The following is a 20,320-nucleotide window of genomic DNA, read 5'->3' as shown; positions in this document are numbered from 1 at the left end:
TGTGGACTTGTTGGACTGAGGACTACAGGTATCAAGTTGGTGAGGGCATACAAGTGGCAGGTGCGTGTGTGTATGGTGCCAAGTGGGTGAGGGATACAGATGACAGATACGTGGGTGACAGCATAGGCAAGGTCATGTGTGTGGGCATGGGTTGTATTTAAGTATCCAAGTTTGATGAGGGGTGGGAGTATGATACCTGGTCTGTTGGGTGCCTGTAATGGCCAGGGCTGTCAGGTGTCTGCGGGATTTGGGGGAAGTTAGTCAGGGGTTTGTTGTGGGGAGGAGGTTGGCCAGATCTCACTGGAAGTGGTGGTCAGTAAGATGTCCTTGGTGGGTGTGGTTGAGGTAGAATCATTCTGTGGGTGTTGGATGTGTTGAGCCTTGTCTGGTGTGTGGTAGGTTTGGTTGGTATAAGTGATTAGCAGATTGGTTGTACGGTTAACCAGGTTTTAATCCCATTAACATTTCCTCAGTAACTGTTTACACAAGCTGGAAGTTTCTGAAGTCTCAGATTTCAGAGTTAGTGACTTTCTTGAAAGGTTCCAGATGTTAGGACTATTGAGAGATCTTCACGTGAATCTCTCAGGGTATGTTCGCTCTCCAACTATCCAGAGACCAGAATGTCTGTGTCTGTTTCTAGCTGAAACTTTATTGCTGGAACAGCACAGCAGGTCAGGCAGCATCTAGGGAACAGAAGATTCGACGTTTCGGGCACATGCCCTTCTTCAGGAGGCATGTGCCCGAAACGTCGAATCTTCTGTTCCCTAGATGCTGCCTGACCTGCTGTGCTGTTCCAGCAATAAAGTTTCAGCTTTGATCTCCAGCGTCTGCAGACCTCACTTTCTCCTGTGTCTGTTTCTATTATTGTCAAGAAATGGTTAGTTGATATTCTTGGTTTGTGAGAGTGTGACTTGAGAGTATGTCCTCTCTTTAATTATTTTCAATTTGAATTTGGCCTATGGTGATTCATTTCCCTTTTCTTCAGGTGAGGAGATAATTATTTTTATTAAATATGGTAGCATCATTAAAAACTATAGGCCAATTAGCTTAATGTCTGTGAATGGGAAAATGTTATAGAGGATGCAAAAGCAGAGCATTTAGACATTGGTAATATTATCAAGTAGAGACTTTGTTAAGTATGGCTTCATAGTGGGGAAATCGTGCCTGATATCTTAGAATAGTTTGAGCATAACAGTTTTAAGGAACATTGGATAGCAACAGCAGTTATTTACCGTTCTTTGAAGTTTTTTTCCCCTCTCAATACATTATTAATCAAGACTTGTTCCCATTTCACAGAAAAGATTTAGATTTCCCCAGGTCTGATGTCATATTCTGTTAAACGATTTTCCTGTATAATGTAAGTGGCCTCTCTCTTCCTCAACAAATCCAATGGCATAAAAGCTGTTCTTTGTTTATTTTCTTTGATAGTTAGAAGGGCAAGAGTTGTCCAAGGAAGAAAAGCAGCGATTGAGGAAGGAGAAGAAACAGCAGAAGAAAAACAGGAAGCAAGATAAGACCACAGATGGTGGTAATTCTTTTTCGACAGATGACCCAAATAAACAGCAGCAACAGCAGAAAAGTAAACTACACAATCTATTTCTCTCTCGTGGCTAATTTATTTTTGCATGCAGTCTCAGGTTAGCAGTGTCAGGATTAGAACAGCTCTTCTAGCAATAGAGTCATAGAGATGTACAGCATGGAAACAGACCCTTCGGTCCAACCCGACCAGGTATCCTAACCCAATCTAGTCCCACCTGCCAGCACCCGGCCCGTATCCCTCCAAACCCTTCCTATTAATATACCCATCCAAATGCCTCTTAAATATTGCAATTGTACCAGCCTCCACCACTTCCTCTGGCAGCTCATTCCATACACGTACCACCCTCTGTGTGGAAAAAGTTGCCCCGTAGGTCTCTCTTGTATGTTTCCCCTCTCACCCTAAACCTATATCCTCTAGTTCTGGACTCTCCGACCCCAGGGAAAATACTTTGCCTATTTATCCTATCCATGCACCTCATAATTTTGTAGACCTCTATAAGGTCACCCCTCAGCCTCTGACGCTCCATGGAAAACAGCCCAGCCTGTTCAGCCTCTCCCTTTGGCTTAAATCCTCCACCCCTGGCAACATCCTTGTAAATCTTTTCTGAACCCTTTCAGGTTTCACAGCATCTTTCCGATCAAAGTGGGGCTGAAAAGACTAGTGTGGGTATCTTATCTACCATTATAAGAAGATTTACTGAAGATTTCTAAAATTGAGATTTGTAAAACTTACAAAAAAGGCTGGATGAGTCTTTAAAATACATGTATTGATACCTGTCCACAAATTGTATTTCCATGTCAATAATCTGTAAAGTCCTACTTTGTCAAAGAGTTCAAACAGATTAAAGCGTATTTAGTACATTGTTTTTAAGATCTAATGAGTGACTAAAGTTGTCACAGTTTGTCAGGATCAATGTCAATACACACAATTTGGCACTTGGTAAATGAATGTCTGCACGATTTTGAGGAAGAATAATGCAAGTTGTGATTTGCTATTCCTATTCTTGTCCAGGTTTCTGATCTTGATTTAGTTTAGACTGGACATAACATCCAATTTACGAGTGTGGAGCCCTTCTAAGTCCGAATGCACTGACTCCATGAGATTTGCCCAGGAAGTTTGAATTCCTGATAGGTAATTATCCTACTTCCCAGGACTCTCTTTTAAAAATAAAATCCCATGGAATTAGAATCAGAGATTCTATCCAACATACTGAGCTGAGGAGCGATTCAAGAAATGTTGGACAGTTTGAATCCACGAATGACACTTAAGTAACTATACAACTGACATTTTGCTTCTTCCAGCTTTTCCCTATCTGACATTCCAACTCCCACATAAATTCTTCCCACACCTCTGACTTGCTCCCCCTCGGCCTTCCGACTTTCCCAAGCACTTAATTCCCTTTCCGTGAACTGACCATGTGATGCCCTAGTGCACCTGATCTGCTGCATCCATTCCACTCTACCAACTCTTCCCACCCTTATTTACTTAAATACCATTTCTATTCGAGTAATAGTCGATCTCCTGTAAAACTTGACCCCCTATTTTTTGGCCAAATAACCTGGAAGTTTCCATATATCTTGTGTAAAAGCGGACCCTAGATCTTCACAGATAACAGAGCAACGTTTGTGAGCCAGTGTGCGGGTCGTCACGTTCTGCTCCAGCTTTCCAATCTGCTGGTTGTTCTGCTTCGCTCCTGGTCCTCCAGTCCGCTAGCTGTTGTATTCTGCTTCAGGTTTTCAGACTTACTATAATTCACTTTTTTTTTCTTTTATTCATAAAGTTGTAGAGATGTACAGCATGGAAACAGACCCTTCAGTCCAACTCGTCCATGCTGACCAGATATCCAACCCTAATCTATCCCATTGCCAGCACATGGACTATATCTCTTTAAACCCTTCCTATTCATATACACATCCAGATGCCTTTTAATATTGTACCAGCCTCCACCACTTGCCCTGACAGCTCATTCCATACATGCACCACTCTTTGCATGAAAGACTTGCCCCTTAGGTCCCTTTTATATCTTTCCCCTCTCATTCTAAACCTATGCCCTCTAGTTCTGGGCTTCCTCAACCCAGGGAAAAGGCTTTGCCAATTTACCCTCTCCATGACCCTTATGATTTTATAAACCTCTATAAGGTCACCCTTCAGCCTCCAATCAGCCCTAGCCTATTAATCCTCTCCCTATAGCTCAAATCCTCCAACCCTGGCAACATCCTTGTGAATCTTTTCTGAATCCTTTCAAGTTTCACAACATCCTTCCGACAGGAAGGAGACTAGGATTGCACGCAATATTCCAAAAGTAGCCTAACCAATGTCCTGTACAGCTGCAACATGACCTCCCAACTCCTGTACTCTGACCAATAAAGGAAAGCATACCAAACGCTGCCTTCACTATCCTATCTACCTGTGACTTCACTTTCAAGGAGCTATGAACCTGCATTCTAAGGTCTCTTTAGATTAGGTTAGATTAGGTTACTTACAGTGTGGAAACAGGCCCTTCGGCCCAACAAGTCCACATCGACCCGCCGAAGCGCAACCCACCCAGACCCATTCCCCTACATTTACCCCTACACCTAACACTACGGGCAATTTAGCCAGGCCAATTCACCTAACCTTTGTTCAGCAACACTCCCTCGGACCTTATCATTAAGTGTATATGTCCTGCTAAGATTTACTTTTCCAAAATGCAGTTCCTCACATTTATCTGAATTAAACTCCATCTGCCACTTCTCAGTCCATTGGCTCATCTAATCAAGATCCCATTTTCATCTGAGGTAACCTTCTTTGCTGTCCACTGCACCACCAGATTTGGTGTCATCGACAAACTTACTAACTATACCTCTTATGCTGACATCCAAATCATTCATACAAAAGACAAAAAAGAGTGGACCCAACACCAATCCTTGTGACACTCCACTGGTCACAGGCCTCCAGTCTGAAAAGCAACCCTCCACCACCACCCTCTGTCTTCTACCTTTGAGCCAGTTCTATATCCAAATGGCTTGTTCTCCTTGTATTTCATGAGATCTAATCTTGCTAACCAGTCTCCCATGGGGAACCTTGTCGAATGCCTTACTATGAAGTCCATATAGATCAAGTCCACAGCTCTGCCCTCATCAATCCTTTTTGTTACTTCTTCAAAAAACTCAATCAAGTTTGTGAGACATGATTTCCCATGCACGAAGCCATGTTGACTATTCCTAATCAATTCCTGCCTTTCCAAATACATGTAAATCCTGTCCCTCAGGATTCCTTCCAACAACTTGCCCACCACTGATGTCAGGTTCACTGGTCTATCATTCCCTGGCTTGTCCTTACCACCTTTGTTAAACAGTGGCACCACATTAGCCAATCTTCAGTCTTCAGGCACCTCACCTGTGACTATCGATGATACAAGTATCTCAGCAAGAGGCCCAGCAATCACTTCCCCAGCTTCCCACAGAGTTCTAGGGTACATCTGATCAGGTCCATGGGCATTTAACCACTTTTATGCGTTTCAAAAGATCCAGCACCACCACCTCTGTAATATGGACATTTTTCAAGATGTCACCATCTATTTCCCTACAATCTATATCTTCCGTGTCCTTCTCCACAGTAAATACTGATGCAAAATACTTGTTTAGTATCTCCCCCATCTCCTGCACTCTACACAAATGCTGCCTTGCTGATCTTTGAGGGACCCGATTCTCTCCCTAGTCACCCTTTTGTCCTTAATGTATTTGTAAAAACCCTTTGGATTCTCCTTAATGCTATTTGATGTTCCCTTTTTGCCCTCCTGATTTCCTTCGTAAGTATGCTCATACTGCTTTTATCCTGTTTTGAGGATTCACTCAATCTCTCCTGTCTATACCTGACATATGCTTCTTTTTCTTAACCAAACCCCAATTTCTCTAGTTATCCAGCATTCCCTATTCCTGCCAGCCTTTCCTTTCACCCTAACAGGAATATACTTTTTCTGGACTCTCATGACCTAATTTCTGAAAGACTCCCCATTTTCCAGCCATCCCTTTACGTGCAAACATCTGCCCCCAATCAGCTTTTGAAAGTTCTTGCCTAATACCATCAAAATTGGCTTTTCTCCAATTTAGAGCTTCAACTTTTAGGTCTGGTCTATCCTTTTCCATCACTATTTTAAAACTAGTAGAATTATGGTCGCTGGCCCGAAAATGCTCCCCGACTGACACCTCACTCACCTGCTCTGCCTTGTTTTCCAAGAGTAGGTCAAGGTTTGCACCTTCTCTAGTAGGTACATCCACATACTGAATCAGAAAATGTTCTTGTACACGCTTAACAAATTCCTCTCCATCTAATACCTTAACACGATGGCAGTCCCAGTCTATGTTTGGAAACGTAAAATCCCCTAGCATAACCACCCTATTATTCTTACAGATGATTGACATCTCCTGACAAATTTGCTTCTCAATTTCCCGCTGGCTATTAAGGGGCTCTATAATACAGTCGCAGTAAGGTGATCATCCCTTTCTTATTTCTCAGTTCCACCCAAATAACCTCCTTGGATGCATTCCCAGGAATATCCTCGCTAGTACAGCTGTAATGTTACCCCTTATCAAAAATGCTACTGCCTCTCCTCTCTTGCCCTCCTTTCTATCCTTCCTATACCATTTTTGTATCCTGGAACATTCAGCTGCCAGTGCTGTCCATCCCTGAGCCACATTTCTGTAATTGCTATGAAATCCCAGTCCCATGTTCCTAACTATGCCCTGAGTTCATCTGGAAATGTGTTGCTGGAAAAGCGCAGCAGGTCAGGCAGCATCCAGGGAACAGGAGAATCGACGTTTCGGGCATAAGCCCTTCTTCAGGAAGTTCATCTGCCTTCCCTGTTAGGCCTCTTGCATTGAAATAAATGCAGTTTAGTTTATCAGTCCTACCTTGTTCTCTACTTTGTCCCTGCCTGCCCTGATTGTTTGACTCGCTTCTTTTATCAACTGTACCACTCTCAGATTGATCTCTTTCCTCACTATCTGTCTGGATTCCACTCCCCACCTTAATAGCTTAAATCCTCCTGAGCAGTTGTAGCAAATCTCCCTGCCAGTATATTAGTCCCCTTCAAATTCAGGTGCAATCTGTCCTTCTTGTGCAGGTCACTTCGACTCCAGAAGAGATTCCAATGATCCAAAAATGTGAAGCCTTCTCCCTGCAGCAGCTCCTCAGCCATGCATTCATCTGCTCTATTCTCCTAATCCTACTCTCATTCGCTCGCAGCACCTGGATAATCCAGACATTACTACCCTTGAGGACCTTTTTTAAAATTTCTGCCTTTCTGTATTCTCCCTTCAGACGTTTAGTGATCAGTTGGGCTTCTGCTGATGATATGGTCTGAATTTTGATAGGCATGAGTGTCAGCCCCTCAAAAGTAGTATCCATGTAATAGTTGACCCCGTAAATTTAATCTTAAAAAGTCGTCAAAAAAGTTTGACTATTACTCGAGTATATGTGATACTTGAAAAGCAGCTTAAATATTCTAAAGCTTTTCAGTGTACAGCTCTATCAAAAGGGGAGGAGGTGCATGAAGGACAGGTACAAATGTGGATATGATGGAATATGTTGATCAACTCAATGAAGAAGGACTCCGAATTACGCTTTAATCTCTGAAGAGGACAGTCTTGCGACTCCTGGCCAGAAATGTGTAGCTCTGTTGCTGCAAGACAAAATTGGAGAGGAGCAGTAATCTGTGGTTGCCATTCCTTCGAATGATCAGACTGGTGCTAAAGGCCTGAATTTAGAATGACTTCTAGTCATGCAGCAAAAGCATTTGTAGTTAAATATACATGAATAAAAGTTGAAATTTTATGGTGATATAAGCATATTGGAATTCTGTTACTGTAGTGTTGAATGTTTGGTTTGTATTCAAGCAGTTCAAAATTCTGCATAGAGTAAATAGAACAAACTGTTCTCATTGGTCGGCGGGTTGAGTGCTCACGGACATGGATTTAAAATGACTGAGCAGAACCAAAGGCAACATAAAGAAAAACATTTTTACATACTGAGTGGTAGGATCGCCCATGTCCTGCCCGAGGGTCTGATGGAAGCAGATGCAATAGAGATTTTCAGAAAAGATATTGATGATCATAATCATCTTCATCTTGAAGGATTTGTTTGTTTAAATAGTAGGATCATGATATGAGGTGAGAAAGATTGTAAGAGTGCAGGGAAAAACCAGGAAGTTGACTTGTTGAGTTGCCCTTATATAGAACCAGACATGACAGTTTGAGTGATGTGAACATTCCATGTTTCTTTTATAATTTAATTTCAGTTTTACTAATGTACAAGTACTTAGCAAATTCAATATTTTCTCTCAAGATAATTTTGTTCACTGATATTTACTTAGGTTGGATCTTGGGTGAACTCACTACCGTGGGAGGAGGAATTGTTACAAGCTACTCATATCATTTACTTTTCACTAAATACTGTTGAAAAACTGAAGTGAATCAAATATTAGTAAATCCTTATTAACTTTCACCCTTGTTCTCCTTTATTTTGACTTCAAGTAGCAAATACAACATTAAATGAAACGTTTGTCAATAGTGATAAAGTTTCAGCTGGGAAAAGCAAAGCTGAACTTCGAGCAGAAAGGAAAGCAAAGCTAGAAGACCGTTCAAAACAGTCCAAGAGATCTGACCAGAGCCAGCCTGCTGCTTTATTGAAGCCAAAAGTTGTAGCCAGTGAGCCTCAGCAAGGTAAAAAGAAACATAATCAGTATACTGTAATGGGTGGTTGAGTGCAACAGAGGAAAAGGAAGAAGCAGCAAGTCCTTCAAAACTGATTGCTGACATTGAAATTTATGGAGTTGAAATAGTTGAAAACTGTTCTCGTTGTATCAGCATGTTTTGTATACCTAAACAAGTAAATAAGCAATTTTGTGTAATGTACTTTTCAAAAATTTCTATTTAAATGTTTTTAAATAATCCATTTTTGGATAGCTATTCCCTTTGCATTCACAGCTATTAAATTAGTAAGTAAAAAATTTATATTTTTGTGAAAATTGTAGTTCAGTTGCAAGGGAAAGGTGTTGTGCATTCAGTCTGATAGAGGAGTCCGATCAGTTTGAACTGGCTAACCTAATCTCTTATTGATTTGAAACCCCACTAACAGAAGGAACTTGGCTTAAATGATTTGTAACTTTTTCCCCAAATCTGAAATAAAATTGACACACTACCTACTGTCACCAGTGTTTCATATAATGTTCTGGTGTTTTGTTAACATTGTTGCTTGCCATTTATGAATGTTACTTGACTTCCAAGAAAGAATGCACCAAAGACCGTTTTGAAGTTCTAAAGAAAGATTTTAAAGAAATTGAGGATTTAATAAGTGTGTTTTTATTTCCTTGCATTCTCCTGAGTAATGAGTACATCTTCTCAACACCTTTTCCACAGTAAAGCGACTCCCAGATCATGTTCAGGCAGATGACCCAGCAGCTCTCAAAAAACTGGCCAAAAAACTGGAGCGGCAACAGGTAGCATTTTAATATTAAAATGTTCTGGTTGAAACAACAAAGTAAATGTTTTTGATTCACCTTTTTAAATTCTATTTTCTAACTTGTATATATTTCAGTCAGATTTTCTCTGGTGTAGTCTTATTATCTGTCAGAATAATGGAATAAAGATAACAAGAGTTGAGTTACCTTACAATTTTTAATCTGGAGATATTCCAGCTTCTGACTGAATGTTGGAGAATAACAGGCATGACCCTGATCATTGTTAGATTTTAGATTAGATTTAGATTCTAATGTACATGTCTTGGAATGCAGCATGTTGAAACACTTACCTGTCTCTGCAGTGGCCTTCATTGCAAATCATTTTTTCTATTTTGTATTACTTCAATTCCAGTAATGTTTTGTCAAGATGCCAAAACAGGTTTCCAAAATCATTCTTATTAATTTGCAGCACTTGAGCATTTCTGGTGATATTGTTAGCTATTCCTAAATACTCCTCACATAACAGTGATGATGTGTCTTAGCTATCCAGAAGTTCATATGGTGAAGATATTTCACAGTAACGTGTCAGGAACAGAGTTCCAGGAATTTGTTTCAGTATCATTGAAAGAATAATAATATATTCTCAAGTCAGGAATTTGTGAAATTAGTGGAAACTCTGAGGTGATTGTGTTCCCAAACGCTTGCTGTTTGAAAGTGATAGATGACATGGATTTGGAAAATGCTGTCTGGAAAGCTTTTGATGAATTGCTGCAGTTTATCTTGTAGATGTTGCATATTGTGTTCATATTATATCTTTGATGAAGGGAGTGAATGCTGAATGTGAATGAAGCTGATAAAACAGGCTGCTTTGTCATGATAATGCTCAGCTTCTAGGTTTATAGAGCTGTACTCACCCTGGCAAATCATCTTGACTTATGCCTTGTAAATTAAGGAATGGCTTTGTGGAACACAGAATATCAAGCTTGTGCCCTTGTCCCTCAATGTCTACTCAGTGTTCAATTTTACTGCCACACATATTTTTCTAGAACCTTTGCTGTCAATATTTGAGGCAGCCTATGGGATATTTGAACAGAAACTGGAGATCTAAACTTGAGTTTGTAGATTTTTTGAAACCTACCATGTTTTCACATATTTTTCTCCTTACTTCTTCATGAATCTATCACATTAGAATGGCGTGTCATGGCTGTCCCTGAATCTATAAATTCAGATCGTAAACCAATGTGCAGTCGCTAGCTGTATTTTACATCCATTAAGGAATTGTTGATTTTATTGACAATTCAGGAAGCTCAAGACCTTGTGTTACAGAAGAAGCTGCAAACCTATATGTGACTGTTTTTTGGTGCCCTTGCCTTGTTGTATGTTTTAACCTATTTTAGAACAAAACCATGAGCCCATGTCTTAAGGTCCATTGCTTACTTTGTTGGTTTTGATGACTACTCTATTAATATTTTTGTCCAGAATGATACATGGGTTTACATTTAATTTAGTTTGGTGCTAAAACTGATCAAACTGGTTCATGTCATTTGGTGGTGTATTGTGAATGTCTCTTACAGACTGATTCAGCTGATTGCTTTAAAAACGTTTCCAAGTTTAAGGTTTGAACTGTGTGCTAATTGTTTGTTTCCTTGCTTCGTGATTAAGATTTTAATTGGTAATTGTGCGAGTTCACAGCGTTACTGCATGGTTCAGAGGAGTATTATTCAGTTTGCATTATCGAAAAGTAACATCTTTTATTATATGCACATAACCAATTCTGACCAGCTCAAACTAGAGTCAAGCTTCTTGCAGGCTAAATTAATGCAACTTGGAGGTGAAGCAGGTGAATTTAGTGTACTGTATTTACTGCTGCCAATGTGGTTTTCCCCACTTCAGGGAGACCAAATGCAGGCACGGCAGCTGGTTTGCAGAACACTTCCACTCAGTTTGCAAGCACGACCTCGGGCTTCCTGTTTCCTACAATGTTAATTCTGCACCTTGCTCTCTGTCTCATTTCTTGTCACTACTTGCTGCAGTGTTTCATTGAAACTCAATTCACACTCGAGGAAAAGCACCTCAACAACTTCATTTGGCATTTTATTAGACAGTTGTGGGCTTCTAGACTCAACATTGACCATAACCTCTGTTCTGATTCTGTTCTCCTTGACATGTCTTAATCTTGTTTTATATGTTCTGCTCCCAGATGTTTTGCAAAATTATTACATTGCACCGTTTTGGTTTTAGTTCCTTCACATCTTTGACATTTAATCTCTCCCCGTCCACCCTATCACTGACCTTCCTTTTCACTGTTCCTCTCCTCCCTTTCATTTGCAATGAACACATCATGTTTCTAACTCCGAACTGTTTCTCTGTCCACAGATGTTGCTCAGCCTGCTGAGTATATACAGCACTTTTTGTTAGTTTTCAGATTTCCAGAAACCAAAATCTATTGCTGTTATTTTAATGTCACATGTCCTCAGTTTGACTGTGTTCATACTAGTTATCTCTCATTTTGCTGGTAGCATTTCTACTTTTAGTGCATTTGTCTATTCATTATTTACTCTTGCGATTTCAGTCATTGTTTCTCACCTAAGAACTTTAGTTTTCTTTAAGGCAACTTAAAATATTTAGTCTGCCACAAAATATTTTGTTTGGTAATTATGCTTTGGTCAGCAAAATGTTGCTTTGTCATTGGCTAAGTGCCAGACTGATGGCATTGGTGACATAGTGGAGTTTGGAAACTTTTCCAGTCAGTGTGACAGTGTTGTCTGAGTTCTAGTTAAATTGATCATTAATATTGTTTTGTTACTTGCATCACCTCTGACCACTTGGTTTTCTTTCATTCATCCTTCCAGTGGTGATTAGACATTCCAACCTTTCACATAGATAGCATGTTCGAAAGACTCCCATTTGTCTTCTATGATATTATTTCAGAGTTCTCTTGATCTTATGGTCTAATTCATTACTACTTTGTTGGAACTTTTCTCCACCCAGTTTACCTGACATCACCCCACTGAGGCTGTTATCTGTCACCAAGTCACCCTTATATTTACACATGAACAGTCCTTGACTTTAGTACCGACTCATTCAGTCAGCTACCAGCGTGTTAAGATCTCTGACAGTCCCCTCTTTATGGCAGCCAATCGTTTACATGAGCAGCACCCAATCAGGGAACTCATTCTGTGAGGTCCAATTGGCTGACCTCAGTACAATCACTACGTCAGCTTTCTGTTTCTCCTTCAGCACAACACTGTCAAGTTGTTGTTTTCCTTTCTTCCTCTCTTCTGAAGCTGCGAGCTTCATGTCAATAATTCATTAATGGCCAGAAATAATCTCGTAGGATTGGGATTCTTGCTTCCAGACTCTAACTGATGTTCTTTATAATGTTGCTTAATTTAAAACATCGTTTGGCTGCTCTATTCGTGTGACAGATTTTATTACTGCCTTTAACAGTTGATGTTGCTGTGTTTCTTTGAAAGTTGAATTGATTGACATGTTCTAACATCATTCCATTGACAACAATGTTGCCTACTGGCATGTCCTTTTTATGTTATCACTATTATGTGTGTTTTCAAACAGCTAAGTGTAGGCAGTATCTTTTTGCCTGGGATTCATTGATCTTTGCACATTAGAGTCAGAGAGGTGTACAGCATGGTCCAACTCGTCCATGCCAACCAGTTATCCCCACCTGCCAGAACCCGGTCTATATCCCTCCAAACCCTTCCTATTCATGTACCTATCCAGATGCCTTTTAAATGTTGCAATTGCACTAGCCTCCACCACTTTCTCTGGCAGCTCATTCCATACATGTACCACTGTCTGTGAAAATGTTGCCCCTTAGCTCTTTTTTATATCTTTTCCCTCTCACCCTAAACCTATGCCCTCTAGTTCTGGACTTCCTCACCTCAGGGAAGAGACTTTGCCTATTTATCCTGCCCATGCCCCTCATGATTTTACAAACATCTATAAGGTCACCCCTCAACCTCCAATGCTGCAGAGAAAACAGCCCCAGCCTATTCAACCTCCTCGCTGTAGCTCAAATCCACCAACCCTGGCAACATGCTTGTAAATCTTTTCCAAGCCCTTTCAAGTTTCAGAACATCTTTCCGATAGGAAGGAGACCAGAATTGCATGCAATATTCCAACAGTGGCCTAACCAATGTCCTGTACAGTCGCAACATGACCTCCCAACTTCTTACTCAATACTCTGACCAATAAAGTAAAGCGTACCAAACGGCTTCTTCGCTATCCTATCGACCAGCGACTCCACTTTCAGGGAGCTATGAACCTGCACTCCAAGATCTCTTTGTTCAGCAACACTCCCTAGGACCTTACCATTAAGTGTATAAGTCCTGCTCAGATTGCTTTCCCAAAATGCAGTACCTCACTTTTAACTAAATTGAACTCAATCTGCCACTTCATTGTCTTCATTTGTTGGTGTGTGATATCATTGGCTGAGCAGTTGTAGCTGGTGACTTTTTCTCCTACCTTTTATACCATGCATTTCTTTAAGTCCACTGAGAAACAGTCTGATGAGAGATTGAAGCCTTGTCTCACCCTTCTTTGGTCTGTTTGTCCATTCTCATATTTGATCACTGCTACCTGATTCTTATGATTCAAAATTGCTATTAGCTAAATGCTATAAACCATAAGCGGGAGTAGGCATAATGGTAGTGGGTAAAGCTGTTCAGTTGTGTGTAAGAGCACTTCTGGATAGGGGAGGAAAAGGAGCATACATAGATCACTTAGCCTGTCCAATCAACCCTGACATTCACTGAGATCATAACTGATTTGATAATCCTCAGCTCCATTCCTCATAACCCTTACTGGTTAAAAATCTGTCTTCTTGGTCTTGACTGTACTTAAAGACCCAATGTTGACAGCCCTCTGTGCTAAATGTGTCCTATCTGGGAATGAAAATTGTGCCAGGAATTTTAATGACAATAGCTTCAAAGTGATCTTATAATGATTTAAAAAATAACTAGCTGAAATTGAGGACGATATTTGTGATTGGGTACTCAATGAAGTGCCTGGGAGATTAATTAGAATTTTTCTGAGATTTAGGGACTTTAGGTTGGGAGGAAACAGGGCTGTTTTCTTTGGAACAAAGATGTATAAAAGACTTTATGGAGATGACAAGGATGTGATGGGCTTGAATAAAGCATACAAAGACAAGCTGTTCCAAAGATCTGATTGGAGCTAGCGTATATGATTATAAGGAGAAGGGTATATAATTAAAGGTTTTGGACAAGAGATTTAGGGTGATTATGAGGAACGGCATTTAATGCAGCATGTAATAACATTGAACTCTTAACGAATGAGGGTTCTAGAAGCAGAGACAATGTAATATTTTATAAGAAAATTATATTTATCACTGAAGGGAAATAAACAATGGGGCAGACTGGATTGCTGTATCGACCATTGGTGTGAAATTGGTGACCTGAATGACCACCTTCTGTACCTTTGGCTCGATGACTCAGTGAAGATGTGCTAATCTGTGAGCTTCTATTGTGTCTTATTGAAATAGTATAGGAGGTAGAGAACAAAAATATGCAATTGAAAGTAGGGTGGACAAGCAACTGGAAGCTCGAGACCACCCTTGCAAGCTAATGGAAGTGTGGAGTCACAGTATGTTTGATCTCTCAAATATAGAGGACACTGCACTTTAAGTACAAAATTATGGTAGTAAATCTTTCCACAACTCTGAGAACAACATTCGTTATGCTTATGCAGCCTATTGTTCTATTCTCATTTTAATAGATCCTCCGTTTGTGTTGATTAACAGTAGTACGTATTTAACAATTTGTTGATCTTGATCCAATTCATAGTATTTCCGGAGAGTAGAAGCTTTAGGAAGGACTAAATAGATTAATTAGCTTCAAAAGAAGTTGTTGATTTTCTTTTAACATGCAATATGAATGGAATCTAAAAATAGTGCTAAGGTCACCAATCCATTTGAGTGTTTGTTGGATTTTACCACAATGCACCTCTTTTGAGGATAATTAAATTTCAGTTTTGAAGTTAGGAATATCCTTACTTGTACAGAAGGACTGTACAGTGCCACTTGGGTACAGAAATAAAAGTGAAGAATTCTATCCACATAACCATAATATTCTTGCAAGTTTCAGCTGCAGTGAAGTAATGAAAGTTGTTTGTACCTCAGGGACACAAAAACATTAATACAAGTACAAAATTTGATATGTCACCAAAGAATATCCGTAATTTTCCTTGAAGTATTGGTAGTATTGATGTGTCAATTTCGTTTTAGTTTGATACATAAAAACATTCATTTTATTTTAAACAAGTACTTAAAATATTTTGATTTATTCTAGGTTCCACTTAGGCAAGATTATGGCAGCAAAGTCATTCTCTTTTCACATTTGCACCAATACAGCCGTAAATTGCCATTGACGCAGCAGCTGACGTAAGTAGGCATGTTTTAATAGTTGTTTTATTGAATGTAGTAACATTCTAGTTAAGTTGGAGACATGAACAACTTGCCTACAAGTGCAGTGTTGTTGATGTTTTCTGTCCCGAATTGCAAATGTTTTAGACCACCATTTGTAAATTTGTTGAGAGGTTATTTACAATCACAAAGCTGCTTTAGTCTGTCTTGTTGGTATTGAAGAAGCCCGATAAGTAATTTATTTCTAGTTGGAACCCTAATTTAAGCTTTGTTATTTTCATTAAACATTTTTTTAGTGTAATTTCTGGAATATAAACATGGGAATTTCCTCAAGCCAAACGGGTCCTGCAGTATTTAACGCTTCCTTTTGATTATTTAACCCCATTTCTGCAAAAACCTCTACCAATGACTAATACATCTGAAAAATGAAATGAGTTCACATTGCCAATATAGCTGTGAAATAGATTGCAACAATACAGGAAAACCAAACAAGGGATCACCACTCGTCCCTGTTCCCCGACTTTGCTCAGAATTTTCTTTATTGGTTCTGAAGAAGGGCCACTGGACCTAAAGTACAAACTTTGCTTTCTCTCCACCGATCTGCCCGACTTGCTGAGATTTTCCAGCAATTTCTGTTTCCAGCATCTGCAGTTCTTTAGATTTGTTTTTCTGTATAGTTGTTTTGTAGTACAAAGTTTTAATCTTGCGTTTAAAAAAAGCTCTATGTCTTACATTCATCAGGACATTTTGCAAGAATACCAATATAAGAGGGAAGCCAACATTTATAGTGCATGTGACTAGTGTCCTGATTTGGTGGCAACTGTTCTCTAATTGGTAGAAGCATTGCTATAGAGCAATTATCCATTAATACTGTTTGACAGTCAGGCTTTGTTAAATTACAAATTAGGAAGGTGTCTTTGGTCAGGGCATTATGTTCAGAAGTGAACCAGCAAATGGCTGTCATCTGTTTTGTTGACTTTACATGGGTGTGTGCATGTACATGTTCCTTCAGTTTGCAAAGAATACAGTCTGTATGAATATACGTAAGTTCCAAGACACCCAAGTGCACGACAATGCAAGCCTGATTGACAATCCTAAATTTGTTGTCAGCTCTGACTCAGTGGTAGCAGTAAGAGTGGTGTTTGCCACTAACAGGATGCTACTGTCAAACCAAAAAGATGTTCTGCCAATCACACAAGTGAGTAATGTGGTGTATGAATGTCCGTGCTGATGTAATGCTGGGTTTGTAGTCTGTACATCCCAAAGACTGGCAGATTGTATCAAACAGCATAAGTCAGCTATTCGGAACAAGAAAGATATTGTTCGTACCAAACAGTTCATCCTTGCATAGCTGATGATATAATGTACAATATTACATGTGATTCTGAAATTGGACAACACTGTTTGGATAATCCTCAGTGTGCAAAGAATTACTCTGACAGCCAATTTTGGATTATAATTTTTTTGAATCAACCTGTTCAGACATGTTAGGATGCATCTCTGGAGTAGGCAACACCTGAATCAAGCTTGAACCAGGCCCTGGCTCAGAGGCAGTTTCACGCCACTGCGTCCCAGAGCCGCAGCTGTTTTGCTTTAAAATGTAAACGCAGTCTCATTGTTAATTATCAATCAGCATTAGCGGGTGCATTCTCCATGGCAGTGTCTCTGCTAAATTGAGTTCTATTCCCAACCCATCAGCACTTTTGTTTTGTGCTGTATCAGTGTTGGTTTTCCTTTGAATTTGTCTTCCTGTCTGGAAGAGTGAAAGATCAAAAGCTTTGTCAAAATGTATCTTTTGCTGAGCATTACTCAACTTCCTTCGGTGGCACAACACAAAGTGAAATTTGATGTTGAAAGAGGGCACCTCTGTTTTTCTTTGGTTTTTGGAGTTGGGTTTTTGCTTTTGACACGTTACAGCTTGACTTGTATGTCATCAAGTTCATACTTAGAAGATTTGAAGATCCTCAAGCATCAGATACAAAACTTTAATCTCTTGTTCTGTGTGGCAATCTAATGATGTCTACAGTTATTGAGTTTCAACGCAGTTTGAATACTGTTCAGTGGCTTAATTGCTGGTTTTAGATATCTAAATAGTAAATTGACTGTCAAAGTTTATGTTTACATCAACAGCATATTAATTCTATTATTGTGGTTTTTACCATGCTAGTTATGTTCAGCAATTACCTTTACTGGTGTAGCAAGCTTCATTTTAGATACTGGCCTTAACCTAATTAAAACACTGTTCACAAGTGTAATTGACATTTATACTGCTATTTCTTTTGATTCTTTGCAGCATCCCATCGACTGTGCTTCACCCTGCTATTGTACGTCTAGGATTACAGTATTCTCAGGGAATTATCGTAGGATCTAATGCACGATGCATAGCATTACTACATGCTTTTAAACAGGTATGGGATACATTAATCTATGCCCTGAAGAACAGATAAGACATATAGTATTAATGAAATAGCCCATCAAAAATATAATTTAGCCTTCATAAGGTAATTATTTTTCTTTTTTGTCCCTTTTATTGGCTTTCTGAGGTGAGGTCATTGGAAGTCATCCCAAAATGGTATTGCCTGAAATGGAGAGTTATTGTTTCTTCCTGTGTGTTGACGAGCAGAACAATTTAAGCTGACTTAATTGTTCCCCGTAGTGCCAAGTTGACTTTTGTGTTGCATGGATTTAATGCAAAAGTCATTTACTTATGACATTCTGATGACATACCTAGATAGAAACAATTACTCTTCTGGCATTTTATCCTTTGGGCTGTTGGATGAATCTTGTTGTTTTTGGTAGTGTTCTCTCTTAGATCTGTGGATGCTTTTTACTTCAAGCTGGAAATTGTATTTTTACTTTACAGGTTAATTTTTTGGTCACTTTTTTAGTGGCCCATCACTCATTCTTTTTAAATAAAATCTGAAAGAAAAAACAAATAATAGATAATAAAAAATCCGAAGCTGGAAATGCTGGAAGATGACAGCAGATCTGTCACCATCTGTGAACGGAGCAGATCAGATGTTCTTTCTTCAAAATGAAAAATAAGAGGCATTAAAATAGGACGGGGGGTGGAATATGCTGTTGTCTGCATTAAAAGGGACTTCTTGGCAGGGGAGGGGAGAAAAAAAAGACTTTACAAAGCTTTTTGCGAAAAGTAGAGTTATCAAAGCAGAGTTCTGAGTTAGTGGAATCAATGAATAGTCCTGCATAGGGGGAGGTCCATTCAGTCCTTTGAGTCCACACTATTTCTTTTGAAGATAAATCAGTCCAATTCCATCCCCTCTTCTACCACCCTCCACCACATATCCATACCCTTCAATTATTTGTTTATCCACCTTTTGAAAGTGACTGCAAAACCTGTATCCACCACCCTATCAGAGAGAGCCATATGTGAACAAGGAACATGAGTAGGCCACTCAGCCTTTAGACCCTGCTCCATCAATCCATAAAATGTAGATGATCTAATTTTAACCTCATCTTTACTTTCCTGCATATCTCTGATAATCTTTCATCTTTGTGATAATCGAGAAACTATTTACCTCAGCCAAAAAAATATTTTAAAATACTGAATCTACTTTTTTGAAGAAGGCAATTCTAAAGACTAGCCATCCCTTTGAGAGCAATATTTATCCCTCATCTCTGTCTGAACTGGGTGACCCCTTATTCTTAAAGTATGAATTCAAATTCTAACCATGCATTGTGTAAAACGAGCTTTTCCTCACTTTGCTGAGTGCAAACAAAAAATGATTCTTAAGTCTGTACCCTCTGTTTTAATTTGAGTAAAATGTTGGAAATAATTTCTTCTCGTTTACTCGATCAAATTGCTTAATAAATACCTCTCTATCAAATATCCTCTTTGTCTTCTCTGCTGTTTGGATAGCTGCCCCAGCTTCTCCAGTTTAACCACGCTCCTCTACACTCTGATCCCTGTAAATGTTTTAGTGAGTCTTTCCTTTGCCTTTTTATGGAAGCCTTCACATCCTCTCTCAGACATTGACATCCTTCCTAAAGCACGGTTCTCAGAACTGAACACGGTATTCCAGTTGGAACCAAACTCATTTTATCTTGGCTTGGCATAACTTCCTGGCTATTGTAAATGTTCCATCAATTTCTAGACCCCTTTGTTACCTGCTTCATTAATCTGCTCTGCTATCTTTTAAAGATTTCTGCACAAACGCCTCATGTCTCTATTCTTGCATCCATATAAAGATTCTACAATTTAGCTTATCATTTCTTTCAGTTTTTCCTAGCACGGTATATCACCTCACATTTTTCTGCATTGAATTTCATATAATGTCTCTGCCAATTTCACTAGCCTGTCTACCTTCTCGAAATGTATTGCTTGCTTTCTTTACTGCATTGGCGGCACCTCGTGCTCCAGCGAGGAGGTTGAGCAATTCATCAAGTTCACCAACACATTCCACCCTGACCTTAAATTTACCTGGATCATCTCTGATACCTCCCTCCCATTCCTGGAACATCTCCATCTCCATTAATGACGACCGACTTGGCACCGACATTTTTTACAAACCCACTGACTCCCACAGCTACCTGGATTACACCTCTTCCCAGCCTATCTCCCGCAAAAATGCCATCCCGTATTCCCAATTCCTCCGCCTCCGCCATATCTGCTCCCAGGAGGACCAGTTCCACCACAGAACACACCAGATGGCCTCCTTCTTTAGAGACCGCAATTTCCCTTCCCACGTGGTTAAAGATGCCCTCCAACGCATCTCATCCACATCCCGCACCTCCGCCCTCAGACCCAACCCCACCAACCGCAACAAGGACAGAACGCCCCTAGTGCTCACCTTCCACCCTACCAACCTCCGCATAAACCAAATCATCCGCCGACATTTCCGCCACCTCCAAACAGACCCCACCACCAGGGATATATTTCCCTCCCCACCCCTCTCCGCCTCCCGCAAAGACCGTTCCC

At 39.8% G+C, this 20,320-nt stretch overlaps 1 protein-coding gene across 1 annotated transcript in view; it reads left to right on the top strand.

Moving 5' to 3' along the window:
• The first annotated feature begins 217 nt into the window (after positions 1-217).
• eif2b4 (eukaryotic translation initiation factor 2B, subunit 4 delta) overlaps positions 218-20,320 on the top strand; it is a 33,513-nt gene continuing 13,410 nt past the window's right edge. The window contains exons 1-6 of the mRNA XM_043675203.1: positions 218-256; positions 1,429-1,579; positions 8,053-8,241; positions 8,938-9,017; positions 15,308-15,399; positions 17,675-17,789. Of these exons, the coding sequence (XP_043531138.1) occupies positions 218-256; positions 1,429-1,579; positions 8,053-8,241; positions 8,938-9,017; positions 15,308-15,399; positions 17,675-17,789 (666 nt within the window). The remainder of the gene's footprint in view (positions 257-1,428; positions 1,580-8,052; positions 8,242-8,937; positions 9,018-15,307; positions 15,400-17,674; positions 17,790-20,320) is intronic.

Source organism: Chiloscyllium plagiosum, chromosome 3 (genome assembly GCF_004010195.1).
Source record: "Chiloscyllium plagiosum isolate BGI_BamShark_2017 chromosome 3, ASM401019v2, whole genome shotgun sequence".
In the NCBI taxonomy this organism is placed as follows: domain Eukaryota; kingdom Metazoa; phylum Chordata; class Chondrichthyes; order Orectolobiformes; family Hemiscylliidae; genus Chiloscyllium; species Chiloscyllium plagiosum.
This window is presented reverse-complemented; position numbering and strand designations above follow the sequence as displayed.